The following is a 16,292-nucleotide window of genomic DNA, read 5'->3' as shown; positions in this document are numbered from 1 at the left end:
TAAGAAATATTGTGGATTTGAATAAATTATTCTTCAAAAGTTAACAAAATATTTCCGTCAATATGACCTACCTGATTTGGTTCAGTAGTTTGGGTCCCAGCCTCTTTTCATGTTTTTAATTCTACATATAATCGGAACTTTACTTAAAAGGGATCTCTATTGTCTAATTTGCACAGACAATTTAAAATTTTGTTTTCCAGAATTTTCAATTGATGTCTGTTTTTACTTTGATCTAAAATCTGTAATTGTAAACTTCTTTAAGCCTCGTTTGTCACCTTATGTGCTATTAAGTTACTTTCACACAAAACACCAAGTTGTTTTTTTCGGAGCACTTTAGTTTTATAATATCTAAAGAGTACTCGTCGTTTAATTTCTTAAAACGCAGCACAGTTGTTTTGAAAGAAAATATATCTTTATTAATACCTATGTTGGTAAATATTGCATCAGTATTGTTTGAATACACAAATCCATTGAGCACCAGAGCTTATATTGGCGTACAACTCAGCTTTGCTTGGTCACCTTTAATCAAAACTGCTCTGACAGAATTGGAATGGTTCAACAAAATTTACGAGTTTTCAGTCTTATTTTGATTGAATTTTGAAAACACAAACTAACGGTTTTAACTATAAGCAACAAATATTCGCAACTTTTAACCATTTAAAAAATATAGATTCGGATGTCGACCAAGCATTTTTTCCCTTGATTTTATCCAGACTTATTTTAGCGGAAAATTCAATTTTTCAAAAAAGATTTGAGCTAAAAATTTTGGGTTTTTGCAACAAATGAGTAAATAATCAGCCTTAATTTCTGAGATAACAATTATTGTATTCAGCCACAATGTGTTCGCCAATGTAAAGAAGACATCTTGAATTCAACACATGTTCATATAAAACGTGAAAGTTATACACTTAATTGCTCCAAAAATACACACGTCTGCAGAAAATACCAACGTGTATATATTCTCCGCCTGTGTCACGAGTTATACGATGACAAAAAAAGGGTTTCCATCATGTTATCAGGTCTCCCTAAAGGTTCTTAAATTAATTTCCAGGTCGCGCACATCAGGTGGTCGAAATAATGATTCGTTTGGGGCTTGAAAGTAATTAAAAATATTTTTCCGGTTTATTTTTTTATTTAATTTTTGTATTTAATAATTTAGCAGGAAGATATGGTTGAATGGATTGTACATTCATACAAATAAAATAAAAACATGTTAATAATAAAATAAACCAACTTACCTCTTCATCTGCGTATGTTTTATTGTATGAATATTATATATTGATTTATAATAACACCATTGCAAAAATATAATTACCCTTGAGCTGAGATGAAATTAAATATTTGAACGGGGAATTGTTGAGTGAATTTATGTTTGGACTGGGATGAATAAAATTTGATCGATAATAATTTGAAAACATGCAAAATATTTCATAGGTACATTACGTGCATACAAACTATATTCAAGTGTACATAAATATGCATACAATTTCAGGTACATCAGATTGGCTCAAGCCTCGCGGGGTTAAACTTATCTGTTCGTTATTTAACTATGTTGATTTCTCTAACAGGTATTAGAGCAAGTAAAATATTTTAATATGAATTTAAAGTTGGCAGATACTTGCGAAATTTGTAACATTACATTTGTACCTTTTGTAGATAAATTTATGAAAAACTTTTTATGTACATACCTACATACATAATGTTAATACGTTACGTAATACGTCATGCTAATTGCAATACGCTGCCAAAGTTTTGAGTGCATAGTCTGTCTTTTTGATGATTATATGTAATAAAAAGCACACAACTTAAGATTAAGGATTTACATATGTATGTACATACATATATGTATGTACATACATATATGTATGTACATACATAGATATATGCATAAGAAGTAACGTGACTGTAGTTTGTTAAAACATCCGCTGTTTTTAGAATTGATCTTCATGGTTTTCATCCAAATTTTGATGGCAGTTTTTGAATTAATAATTAAACAATACTTTTTTACAAGTTGTTTGAATGATTTGAATTATAATAACTGAAAGTATTGTCGTTGTTAATTTGATCTGAGTCTTTGTTTTTTCAGCAACATACATAATTTCTGTATATAATGAAAAATTATTTTAATAAAAATGTTTCATAAAGATGAAAGGACACTGTATTCAGAGTCAAGTTTTAAAAAAGGGTAACTTTAATTCTTTTATTATCGAGCTATAACATTATTTCCTTATAGCTGACCCCCACCTAGGGTAGTAACTGTGGCGATAGCTAGTACTTTGGACTGTCATGCCAGAGATCTTGGGTTCAATAACTGCCCGTGATATCAAAAAAAAAAATCCAGGAGTAATTCTTTCATGAAAAGTTCTTTCTCAAATTAGCCGTTTTTATTGGGCTTAAAAGTACTGTAGGTTCCCTCCATCCCTGACAACAGTATCGGACACAGGAATGGTTGAGAATTGTTAGTCACTAGGCCCTGGTTCTCAATGGACTGTACCGCCTCCTAATTTATTTATTTATTTTGTATGACTCACACCTAGGAGACGTTGGTTGATTGTGCTGCTTTAAACTAACTATCTTCTGCATGCCAAAATCACAGACACACTCTCATTATGTCATATTTTATTTTTACTAGAATAAAGGTTGCAAAACGTACAATTTAACTTTGTATGAATTATATTTCAAACTGACTCACGAGCAAATTGACGACCTCCCATCACATAAGAAAAAAAAATTCAAAATTAAATTGATAATTTTGAAAAATTATAACTTACAAATTTTTAGCCTTAGCCACAATCGAAGCTAGAAGTTATTTTCTCTTCAAAGCGTGAATTATCAACAATTTATAATTTTGGACGAACTTTCTATTCGTATCTTTCGATATTTCTTAAGATTTAAAAGAAAAATATTAAAACAACAATTTGCATAAGATGAACAAAAATTGAATTTAATGTCTTTCTTTGTTCTCAAGAAACTTGAGTCAAAAACAATGTTTTTTATAAGACAAAGTCAATTTGAAGCAAATTATACTTATTAACTTCCCATAGGAAGTTATTGTAATGGGTCCGATTTGTCAAATTGAAAATTTTGACATTTCTCGACGTTTCAAGGTCCCTAGAGTCGAAATAAAAGATTTTTAGAAAGATGTCTGTGCGTGCGTGTGTACGTACGTATGTACGTCCGTACGTCCGTACGTCCGTACGTCCGTACGTCCGTACGTTCGCGACGTTTTTTTCGTCGTCCATAGCTCAAGAACCAGAATAGATATCGACTTCAAATAAATTTTGTTATACAGATAAAAAGGCAGAAAGATGCAGAAAGGGCTCTCAAGAATATTGCGTGGGTGGTTTTTTTACTATAGCAGTTTGAAAAAAAGGTGAAAATTTTGGTTAACCCTAAATATCTTGCGAACCAAAAACGCTAGAGACTTGAATTAAATTTTATATAATATATTGTAACATGATACCAAACAGGTATATTTTTTGAAAAAAATCAATATAACGGTTTTTTTTTAAAATCAATAAAACTGAAAAAAAAAATTTGTCACCACCAAAATTTTACGACTGAAATATAATTTCATCTCTAAAACAATTTTGTGCAACGAAGAATAATGTTTTTGACATCTGATAAAATTTTGAGAAAAATCTAATTGACAGTTTTTTTATAAAAAATAAAAGTCTAAAAAAAAACATTACTCAAAGTTGGTAAAAATTGAATATCGATTCAAATATCTTTTCAAAAACTTGAAATTTAGGCTTCAAACTTATTTTATCTTATAGGAAATATTGTTTTCAACATTTTGAAGAATGTTGAGAAAAATCGAATTGACAGTTTTTTTACAAAAAATAAAAACCTAAAAAAAAAAATTATAAAAGTTGGTAAAAATTGATTTTCGACTCAAATATCTTTTCAAAGCTTTGAGATATTGGCTTTAATTTACTTTTATCTTTCAAAACATCTTGTTGTCGACATTTAGTTAAAGTTTGAAAAAAATCGAATTGACAGTTTTTTTACAAAAAATAAAAACCTACAAAAAAAATTTATAAAAGTGGGTAAAAATTGATTTTCGACTCAAATATCTTTTCAAAACTTTGAGATATTGGCTTTAAATTACTTTTATCTTTCAAAACATCTTGTTGTCAACATTCAGTTAAAGTTTGAAAAAAATCGAATTGACAGTTTTTTTACAAAAAATAAAAACCTAAAAAAAAATTTATAAAAGTTGGTAAAAATTGATTTTCGACTCAAATATCTTTTCAAAAATAAGAAATATTGTTTTCAACATTTGGTAAAATTTTTAAAAAATCGAATTGACAGTTTTTTTTACAAAAAATAAAACTCTAAAAAAAAAACAATACTAAAACTTGGTAAAAATTTACTTTCGACTCAAATAGCTTTTCAAAACTTAAAAATATTGGCTTGAAACTTATTTTATTTCACAGAAAATATTGTTTTCCATATTCAGTAATTTTTATATAAAAATTCAACAGTCCGTTTTTTTCATAAAAAATAAAATCTACAAAAAATAGTACGCAAATTTGGTAAAAATTGATACGAGTACATAAAGACAAACTTTTAAGCAAGACAAATCGACAGACGGGATGGGAAGTTATCAGTGTGGGTCGCATCCCAGCCTCTTTTTTTTTATATAAGATGGCGCTAGAATCCTGTGTAAACAGGCCCTAACCCAAAAAATTTCTCCATCTAGCTCGGTCCCTAAATAGTTGTCTGAAGTTGCGCACTCCAAGTTGGGTAAGGTCACTTTCCACTTGGGCGTGGTATTACCGTCCCGGATCATTGGTTTTCATGCGTTCTACGTTTCGCAGCCACCTTAGTAGTCATCTTCTCCACTCACCTTCTATGTATACGGGACCGTAGATAACGCTAAGAACTTTTCTGTCGAAACGACCCAAGGTGATTTCATTCGTTTTTCTCATCGTCCATGCTTCTGCACTCTCATAGGATGATGAGGGTGTTATATAGCGACACTTTGATCGATCGAGAGAAGGCCTTACTACTCAATTACTTTCGTGACCCAAAAAAACAGCGGTCAGCAAGAGTTATTCTTCGTTTATCTCCGCGGTGGTTTTGTTTTCTGCGCTCAATTCGGAAACGAAGCCTAGGTAGACGAAGTTCTTAACTACCTCAAAGTTAAATCTGTCGATGTTGACGTTTGACTAAGACGTCGCGTCGTTCTTGTAGGTCCCTTCTTGATGACAGCATGTACTTTGTTTTGCCTCATTAACCTTTAAACCCATTTTTGCCGCCTCTACCTTAATACTCACGAAAGCCCCATTAAAATCACGCAGAGTTTTTGCGATTATGTCAATTTCATCAGCATACGCCAGTAATTGGAAATTTTGTCTAAAGCCTTTTTTGACATGGAAATGTTCTGTTAAGTTGCTTCCATCCTTCATGAAGCAGAGCGAATTCTTCATCATCATCCTGTACAAACGGACGAGGCATGCCAAAACTAGACAATGCTCTATACAGCTCGTCCCTGTACATGATGTCATATCTGGCCTTGAAATCGATGAAGAGATTGTGGGTGTCGATTTGATGTTTTACGGTTTTTTCTAGGTCGTTCGTGGTCTAAAACCACACTGATAGGGACCTATCACATTGTTGACGATGGGCTATAGACGTTCACTCATTAGGACACAGAAGATTTTGTAAGCGATGCTAAGAAAAAATTACTCTATAGTTGGTGTAGTTTATTGGGTTCAATTTTTTCAGTTTTGGACAAACAATACTGAATTTCTATTCACCGGACATCCTTTCTACTAAACAGCTGTTTTGAAGAGCTCGGCATTAAAGTCATCTGCACCAGTGGCTTTGTTAAACTTGAGCTTAAATATTGCAATCTCTAATTCGTGTAAGTCGGGAAGACTGGATTGTTTAATTTTGTCCTCTATATTGAATGGAAAATCCTGCCTGACATCTAAGTTCATCGTCTCCGTTACAAAGTTTACAGAAGCAGTCCTTCCATATCCTCATTATTGACTGCTGTTGCACTTTAATGTTTCCACTTTTGTCTTTGCAGCCTTCGGTTCGAATTTTATTTACTCGTGAATTTCATTTCCCCTTCTCCTAAAACTTTCGAGCTTCATTTCTGCGTTTGAATTTTAAGAAAATATAAAAATTTTATCGTTGCTAAGGTATTTTAATCCAAAATCAATTTTTACCAATATTTTTAATAGAATTTTGTTTAGATTTGTGTAAAAATAAATTGGGTAGCTCAACAGTCCGTTTGAGAACTAGGGCCTAGTGACTGACAGCTCTCAACCATCCTGTGTGCTAGTACTGTTGTCAGGGATGGAAGGGACCTACAGTTTTAAGCCGAATCCTATAACAGCAAATTTGAGAAAGCACTTTTCATGACAATAATTACTCTTTTAGAATTTGTCAATTCCTCGCAAGAGGCATAACCCATGAAAAAAAACTTTAGGTGGCATAGGCAGGGACCGAACCCAAGACCTCTCGCATAACAGCCCATCGCATTTTTTTTTTTTTTTTAAATTCATTTTTATTAGTTCAATCTTAAACCTATCTTAAAGCTAGACAAAAATTCATAAAACTAGCCTAATTATCCATAACTTACAACCAACTTAATGGTCCCATACGGACACTCTAAGTTAAACTATAACACTAATTACTAATGCCTTTCAGCCTTAAGATCTATTTTACTTCAATTTAAATTTTATTTATTTTTGTATTTATTAGAAAAGTTGGAAAAAAAACTAATATCAATATCCTTTTTTACTTTTGCTTACAAACTACTTAAAATAAGGTCCTTAAATAAAACTTAAAACTAACTAAAACTACCTATTCTACCTATAAACTACTTAAAACTAGAACAACCACAGCAGCAAATCTAACTATCTAACATTTTTGTGTTTTCATATTTTGTTGGCTTTTTTTTTTAATTTTTTTTTGTTGTGCCACCATGCCTATTCTACTTAAAACTAAACCCTAATACTATTAAACAAGTATGTAAGCCGGCCAAGGCTTAAAACCTCATCCCGACTACCCACTATCAAGTGCCGATTGAAGCCACCAAAACTGGTTCTCCTGCTTCACCCTATCAGTTTGGTCCCGTGCGGACACAGTCCTACTGAACCCAAGGAGCTCTGTTCCGCCTTGTGCCATGACGTCCCGATTGTACAGGAGTCGCCTATAAACGGTTCTTCGTCTGACGTGGTAGATTAACGGAACTGCCAATCTATCCTGTATCAGACCGGATTTGTCTAAAAAGAGGAATGCAGCTGGTGGAATGAACCCGCTCAAGCGTGCACTTTCAAAATACTCGTCGTTCGGATAGAACGCCCCGAAAATTAAATTGTTGGTCGAAGACATAGCTCTTGCAATGTGACCTCGAACGAGTTTTATCACGAAATTGTCAATTCTGTTGATTTGAACCCCGTTGTATAGGACCTCGTTGGAATAGTAATGCACATAAGAAGATTCGGCTGTTCGATATAAGCCGGTACAGCGTCGTAAACACTGTCGCTCGAACACCCGAAACTTCTCCGTCTAGGAAAGGGCAACGTTGAACCACACAGGACAACCATAAACGATCATCGGCCGTATGAGGGCCATGTAGCAAATTACCTTCATTCTGGGCCAAGCCGACTGCTGTAAAATAGCCGTTTCGTCAGAGCGAAGGCTCCTCTGGCCCTGGTCAGAGCAGCATTTATATGTCTGTCGAAATATAAATACTGATCTAACCAGATACCGAGGTACTTCACTACACTTTTGCTCGCTGAAGGCTGCCCGTGAAGATCAACGATATCCATCTTGCGCCAATTCTTGGATGTATCATTCGTAGCCCCAGCCAACGGAGTTCGGAACAGAATTGTCTCCGACGTCTGGACATTTATTTTCAGTGTCCAGTCGTCAAAATATCGCTGAATCTTGTCGAAATCACGCTGCAAGAGAATTCTAATAACCTCAACCTTTCGGGCCGTTCTGTACGCTATTAGACCGGCGGCGTACGCAATTGCCTTTGTGAGACTGCCTATCAGATCGCTAGTGTAAATGCTGAAGAGAATCAGCGAATTCACCGCTCTCTGTTGAAGACCATTTTTAATTAAGAATGTTGTGGTAGAAGTTACATTGCCACTTTTGACAACAAACTTTCTACCGTTAAGCATATCATAAAGTATATACAACAATGGCTTGCTTATGCCAAGCCTGCTCAGTTTTAGGTGAAGGCCCTCTAACCTTACGGTGTCAAAAGCCTTTTCCAAATCAACCAGAACTGCACCTGTGGATTGTTGTTTTGATTTATTCCATTAGATATCAGAAACGAGTTTAGACGCAGCATGAATTGTGTCATGACCCGCCTTGAACCCGAACTGTTTATCCGGAATTATTTTGTTGTCCGCAGCCCACTTAGTCAGAACCCTATTAATGATTTTTTCGAAAACTTTGCTAATGCTCGGAGGAAGACTTATCGACCGAAGATTTGGCGAGTTGGAGTTGTCCTTTCCCTTTTTCGGGAGAGGATGAACCACAGCGGTCTTCCAATGCACTGGTCGTGGTTGGGGCGAATGCTAACAATCACCTAATACACTTGCTGCGCTGTCCACAGTACGTCTCTGTTCTCTTCGGTTCTTTGGAGTTTCAGACTCGGAGAGTCATTGTCGTTCTTTTTCCTGAATATCTTGTTGATTTAAGGGGACATCCTAGGGTCACTCGAATTAACTGACCGGATCTTGCGGTTAATTGATAACCTGTAGTTCTCCTTAATCAACAGATTGACATTTTTTATCGACGATTTCAGTGTCCTAACTTCCAAGTCATGTATGTCTGTAAGTCGTCTGTACAAGTTTTTGAGTCTTGTCAGTAAGCCACTCTTGTGCCTTCGCAGTGCGTCAATAGTCGCGTTTCTGTAAGCGTCCATTTGGTCCCGTTCTTTGTACTTTGGTATTGTCTGTTCCATCGTTCGTTTTATTGTTTCGTCCATCTGTTGTAAATGTTGGGCAATTTCTGTATTTGTCAGGTTTCTGTTATTTGGTGGGGCTATGTCACTCGAACGAAGTTCTCTTGCTACGCGTTGGTTCGGAATCTTCACTAAAGCAGCCAGTCCGCAGTGATCACTGTAGTACTCGACTGTCTGTATGCAGTTTTGAGGGTGATTACCCACTTTGTCTGTTACTGTCAGTCTGGTGTCGTACAGCAAAAGATCCAGAAAGGAGCCGCTTCTTGGATACGATGGCTTTTCAGTAGCCAGCAGGTCGACGCCATATTCAACGCTGTAAAAATGCATCAAATTAAAAATATGGTTACCTCTGGGATTATTATGTTGATTTCTCCAATCCTTTCCAATCACTGTGATTTTCCTGAAAATTTAACCAGATCTCAAAAACTATATTTTTCGATGCAAATAAATATTTTGGAGACAATATAATTTTTTGTTCGCAAATTACTCAAGTTGACAAATATTATTGTTTTTCAGTTTATTTAGTTCAATTTTTCGAATGCATTCCAATTTAGTATCACGTCACATTATTGCAAACTTTTGCCCACTCAGTTACTTGAAAAATCCTTTTAGCATCTTTGGATTTTAAACCTGAAATTCTGGAATTTTTGGAAATTTAAAACGTCGAGAAATGTCAAAATTGAATTATTATCAAAAAAATACCATTCATTTGACATTTTGTCTTGGTTAGATGAACACCACATGCAATTTTTTTAATTAGGTATTTTAAAATTATATTTGATTTAGGTGAGGTGTGATTTGTATTGCACATTGATAACAGTAGGGTTTGTTGCCAATAGTTTTTTGTTCTAAGGAATATAAATTCCTTGTTTCCAAAGTTTATACTAGGTACATTTTTGTATGTACTAAAACTAGTAAAACGGTTAAAATATTAATAGTTATGTTCTTTCTTTAAACACGTGCAGTGCGTGTGTGGGTAAGTAATTCCTTTGTTACGGAAACAAACCCTTTTAAAAAAATGGCTTCAGACGACGTCATCACATTTTCATTCTAGTAGAAACGAGCTTCTGCTTTCTAACCATGCATGTGGAAATTTTATTTCATGCCTGAAGTATGTTGTTAGTAATACTGAAAGGCAAAATCAAAGCAATGGGCGGGTGGGCGAGACCACATTCAGGAGGATGACACAACCACACTTTTAAATGTTCCAAGTTTGCACAAACAAAGCAAAAAAAAAAAACAAGTTTAAAAATGTGCTAAAGACAGGGGCATGAGGTACAAAAAGTTTATTTTGCTTCGAATCCTATCAGAAACTCCGACTAAAGAAATTTACACACTACTGGATTATCCTTAAAACTGCAAAAGCTTAAGAGCACCTCACACAGCATACACCAGCATCACACACCCACACATAAAAATGCATCATCTAACGGTGTAGTACAAATGTTGAAGTGTGTGCCGAGCAAAAGGATATTTTATATAATGACGATGATGATGTTGAAGATGATGAGGACGATGTTGATGTTGGTCGTGGTAGGTATACAGGACGCTGGCTGCTGCACTGGCTGTTGGCTGATGACGGTGAGGTCCTTTCATTTGTGTTTTTGTGTGTGTGTGTGGATATTTAAGTTTGGCGTGCATTTTACTTTGTGCTTAGAGTAAATTTTTACACAGCTCTTCAAGCAATTTTAAACTTCAGAAGCTTTACACTGTTATGAACAATTCTTATGCCACAAACACACTCTTCAACAGGAATTATATGGCTGTTCTCTCGACTTAAGTTAAGTGTTTGTTAAAAAAAAAATATTAAATGATCTTTGTACTTAAGAACGTTTGTATGGTTTCTATTTGTTTGTAGGTCAGAAACAGAAGTTGATTTTTGTTGTTCTTATTCCCTATTTATTTATAAAAAACAATTGTTATGTTAAAAATAGCAGGATGAAATGAGTGAATTATAATTGAAAACGATAGCAATCGAATGTAATTAATAATACTATGCAGGGCATTATTGTTTTAAAATGTACTTTAAAATAGTGATGAATTTAAATGGTTGTTACATCTAATTAAAGATGTAGTCATCGATGTTATTGGATTTTGGTCCCAGGAAGTCAGCTTGCCTACATTGTCTTTAGCTCAGGACATTTTAAAATAATATCGTCGTGCTATTTCATGACACAAAACCGTCTATATAGCTATGGATTTATCGTGTAGTACTGATTCCGCTGACATAAAAATAGGTTAAATTCTGGTCTGAGAAAGTTATATTGTGACCAAAACTTTTTTCAATACTCAACAAATTAAATTGAAATTATTGTTCATTTATTAAAAAACATATAATAAAATATACAAGGGGGTTGATATCAACCCAAGGAAATTTCTACTAAAATTTAAAAAAATTCTCCCAGGTGGAGGGGGGTCATGACCTCTATGACAGTGCTATTTGCAGGCTTAGGGCTTTGAGTATGCATACATATCTCAATTGTTAGATGATGTTTCGGTAGGGATTAGAGAGTAAAAGGTTTGACTTGGAACCAAAAAGGCAGCCTCAACTATTTGAAAAAAAATGAATATAATTTTTTTTTCAACTTCTTTTCAATTTTACACAATTCATTTAGTTCCAAAATAATATTTTAATTGAATTTTAAGGCCTAGACAAGAGTCTAATAGAATTTATGTTTCTATTTAATCAAATTAGTAGCAGGTTTTCAATCCATACCAAGCATCAATCTATACCGATATTATATTTATATGTATATCAAAAGTTTATTATGCCTTATACTTACCTGCAACCTTCACCTCAAAAAGTTGAAATAAAATAGAAGCAGATGCTCCGTAATATTGTATGAAAATAAATTTCAAAATAAAACTTTAACTGATTTTGATGAAAACAAAAACCAAAACAACAACAAAAACAGAAAACAAATATTTTTCCTGAAGGCGAAAAGAACAATAAATTGTGTAGGTACTTCAATTTTCATCTTATTTTTGCCTTTGTATATATATGTATGTAGGTACAAGTGAGTACCTATACATCTACCTACTTATAAGTTGTTATTTATTCAACTTTATCGTTGTGCTAACCTAACAATTATGGTAACCTCCAGCTTTTGAAAAAATCTGAGTTTAAAACTAACAAAACAAAAATTCAAAAGAAAAAGGTAAAAAGCCAAAAAATATAAAAATATAAAAATTGTTGTGAGGACACGCAAAGCAATTTAAACACAAAATTATGCTTTATGACACAAAGAGAACGAAAATAGGTATTTATTTAGAGTTTTGATTTGTTTTTGTGTGGTGGTTTTTTATTCTTTATCTTACTTTTAACTTTTAATCCTTATTGCAGATTCAGCCCTGTTTGCCCGCAACGTCTTCCTGATATCGCCAACGAAACAGCCGCATTGGATCGAATGCCAAAAGGCCGACTTGAATATCTAAAGCGATTACTGCCATATCTAAAGAACCAATCAGAGGATTGCCTTTATTTGAATATCTACGTACCGATACAAGGTGAGGTTTTTAAGCTTTTTCTTACACTCTGGTTTTTATATTGTATAAGCAAGAAGATACATATCTACATGTACTAGTATATAAACATAGTTATGTGCATGTATTTATATATTAAGTATTATGCTTCAACAGTTGAATAGCTTAAGGCAAAGCAAACGAAGAAGAAACAACACGCAAAAAAACAATGCCCCATTAAATTACGTTTTCTGGAATTCTGGGACGCTCGCTGACGCTGGTGCTGGTGCTGGTGCTGGTTCTGGCTCTGGCTGCTGCTGCTGTGCTCTTGTTTGTGTTCATTTTTTAATTGAATAGAAGCCAACTTTCACAAAAGTTGGAATAAGAGACTGTCAATGGGAATGACATGGAGGATGGAGGTGCCTTAAAGCCATTGCTTTTTCTATCCTTCTCGCTTGATGATAGCTGAGGCTGTATATTTGTATATCTACTCTTTTTGCTTAAAGCCTCCATGAAGGGTGAATAGCATTCGTGATCTGAATTCTATATTAAGGGCTCCCCTACTCTTGCCCCATCCACTTTACTCGAAAGTAACATATCGAACGAGAACAGAATGAAATCGAGAATAATAACACATGCACATCCAAAGGACATATTAGAAGGACTATGAGCCTGAGCATCAACATGAGTATGAGCTGAGCATGAGCGCGGCAGCAACAGCAACGGCATACCAATCTAACTTACTGTGAATCGAAATTTGGGAAACTGCAAATTGATGGATTTGTAGGCTTATTAAAAAAGTTCCGTCTAATCTAAAAGCCTCCCCATTGAGCACAGTTGCTTATTTTTATTTTTATATTTATTTTTATTTTGTAAGATTTAGGAAGAGGTCTTTTGTTAAAGATACAATATCTAACTCAACTTGGGCAACCAAAATAAAAGCAAACTGTATCTTGGTGTATGTTAGGTATAGGTAAGTGGTAAGTAGGTAAGTAAGAGGATGGGGAAAGGGGATGCGGTTTATTTATGTGAAGTGAGGAGTGTTTAAAATGTAATCATTTGAGCCGTTAAATGGTTTTCGCTTAAAAGGGTTTTCTAAATTGATGAAGGTTCTTTCGCAAAGTGAGATGTCAGATTGTAGTATAGCATGTTCGAGTACATACATATTTCTAAAGCTCTTTTGGTATATTTTTTATCTTGTACCTACTCTGTCTCTACCTATCTATCTATCCTTTTTCATTTTCTTTCACTTTCTTGTCATAATCAATTATTGTTTTTTTTTATATATATAAGTGGACAGTTTAATCCTTCTTGGTTTTAAGAACCCTTCTTTTAATTACAGAAGCACGTTGTGTGCCTTTGAGATTGTTATAAAATGAGCTTTCAAAATATACTATACCTACCCATAGATGGGGATTTTATATTGCTGATTTTAGACTATTGTAATATTTTTATGCTTCAAAATCATAAAGCTTTTTGTACAATACGCACATTAAAACAAACTTGAGGGAAACCTTTTTCATAAAATAATTACAGCAATCTTTTTTGTCATGGGAAGAAAATTGTCATTTAAAAAAGATGCAAATTTTGCACAAAAAAAAAGATTATTATCATAGATTTGTGTGTTGTTCAAAATAAATTAGTTAAGATGTTGGTGTTAAGAACATGTTTAAATTAATAATGTTCAATTAAAAAAAAGGCAATCTTATAAATAATTGTTAGTGAAGATTTTTTTTATCAGGATATTTATATACTATTTAAAAGCCACCCTTGTAGTATTTAAACACTTGAACTACATTAATTAGTGATTTGATGGACATTACTTGATTTATTATAATTACCTTCTTGTTTCAAAAATAGTGAAAAGGTTGAATGAAGAATGATAAGTAAGCTGAAAAGGTGTTAATCAGATACCTTGTGTCTTGAGCAATATTCCTAATTTTCTTCAATGGCATAATTTTTAACGAGAATTGTTCTTATTATTATATGTAAAATTAATCTTATTAAAGACTAGCTTTTTACCCGCGGCTTCGCCCGCAGTGGAGAAATTAAATAAGTATGAGAGATAAAGGGTAAGGGTATAATAATAGGAATGAGTCAATATAATAACTACATTTTATTGCTTGGCTGAGATCAACAATTTTTAAAAATTACTATAGACAATGAAGTTTCAACACCTTAATATATGCTTATGCAACAACAAATATATGCAACAACAAATGTTAAAATATATTTCACCGTAACAAAAATAAATAATTCAGAATTCTAAAGAAAGAAGAGTCCACCACTGCCGGAGTCTATTTTACGTAAAACTTGATGGAAAACATGATTTTGCACTGGAAGTAATTGAGGGACTAATTCTGCCACTTGATCATAATCTAGCTCTCGTGCAATTTCATTATAAAAATCATCCACATTGTCTCTTCGAGGGCTGGACATTCCAAAATCATCTATGTTATTTTTTTCCAACAATCGTTAAAACCTTGTTTTCGATTATAATTAGCGTTTTATTGTAGACATGTTCATTGAAAGTAATGTCTGTGTGTACTTGCTACAGTTGATGTAAAATATCTTCAGCCATGTATTCTTTGTACTTATTCCAAAGAGTTTGAGGGTTAGAAAGACCGCAAGAAGATAAAAGCGTAGCGTAAAGTTCCCTGATTTTATCTGGCGATCGGCATTGTACAGCTTCCTCCATAGTTTCATCCCAATGATTGTCATTTTAACAATCGCCGAGCTTCACATGCTTCTCGGTAGGTTTGACATTCCTGACCATTGACAATTTTAAGTTCTGTAAAGCTAATTGGACCTCTAACATGATGCAACAACATGCGCAGACAAAAGCTTTCAAAATTCGTAACATGTACGGTAAATATAGAAAAATAGAAACAGTTGAAACTATATTCAATTGAATAAGATATTGTCGTCACCGTCGGTAATACAGTGGGTTGGTATTACAGTATTCAGGTTTGAAACTTCATTACTATGATGCTAGATGGCGTTGAAGTAGCTAAATTTGACGATATTTTGACAAACAATTTTCTTATTTTTCGTAATTTTTAAAAAAAAAATTTTTAATAAAAAGTATCCTATGTTACTTCTAATACCTTCAAGAGTGTATGTGCAAAGTTTCATGGTGATCGGTTAAGTAGTTTTTGCGTGAAAGCGTAACAAACAAACTTACATTCGCATTTATAATATTACTAGCTGACCCGACGAACTTTTTTCCGCCTTAATGGCAATAAATAAGCAGATTGTGTTTTTTTTATTGGAAAAAATACAAAACAAAATGAAATACCTACATTAATCATTCATTATTACTTCTGTATTTTAGTACATAGGTTGCTCTTCACTTAAGTACCTTGTGATACACGACATTTTTTGTTTTATTATCAGGCGCAAAAACAAACAACGCAGATGGTCTTCCGACCCGTGAACATGCCACGTATAATTGACCATGGGAAAAACATGAATGTTCTAGATTTAAACCACAAACTTTTAAGGATTGGCCTTGTGATTCGTTGATGGTCATGGCAAATGCAAGACGTATCGGAAATTGAAGTCTTTTAAATTCAAACGGCATATCGGTTGGGATCATCGGGATCCTCGGAATGAGAACTTCCTCACCTTTGAATTTTCCTATCATTATCGAAGCAACACTAAAACGTACATCAGCGGAAAAGTGTACATAGTGTGTTTTCAATAAAATATTCTAGATGTCACTCCTTTCAACACCATGAAAGTTTTCACAACTAAATCAAAAAAAGATTTCGCTGAGTATTCCTTAATTTTCTTGCCATTGCGAAACTGAATTGGAATCATTTTATTCAAATTTTGAATGGGAAATTCATAAACACAGAAGTCCAGGCATAATAAGTCAAGGAAACTA

At 33.7% G+C, this 16,292-nt stretch overlaps 1 protein-coding gene across 2 annotated transcripts in view; it reads left to right on the top strand.

Annotated features, from left to right (window-relative positions):
- The window catches only part of LOC129939863 (neuroligin-4, Y-linked), a 286,993-nt gene that overhangs the window by 191,439 nt on the left and 79,262 nt on the right, over positions 1-16,292 (top strand). For both annotated transcript variants that reach the window (XM_056048040.1, XM_056048041.1), the window contains exon 4: positions 12,285-12,448. In XM_056048040.1, the coding sequence (XP_055904015.1) occupies positions 12,285-12,448 (164 nt within the window). The remainder of the gene's footprint in view (positions 1-12,284; positions 12,449-16,292) is intronic.

The sequence above is a fragment of the Eupeodes corollae genome, chromosome 1, assembly GCF_945859685.1.
Source record: "Eupeodes corollae chromosome 1, idEupCoro1.1, whole genome shotgun sequence".
Classification (NCBI taxonomy): Eukaryota; Metazoa; Arthropoda; class Insecta; order Diptera; family Syrphidae; genus Eupeodes; species Eupeodes corollae.
The sequence above is the reverse complement of the archived record's forward strand: the minus strand, read 5'-3'. Positions and strand labels throughout refer to the sequence as shown.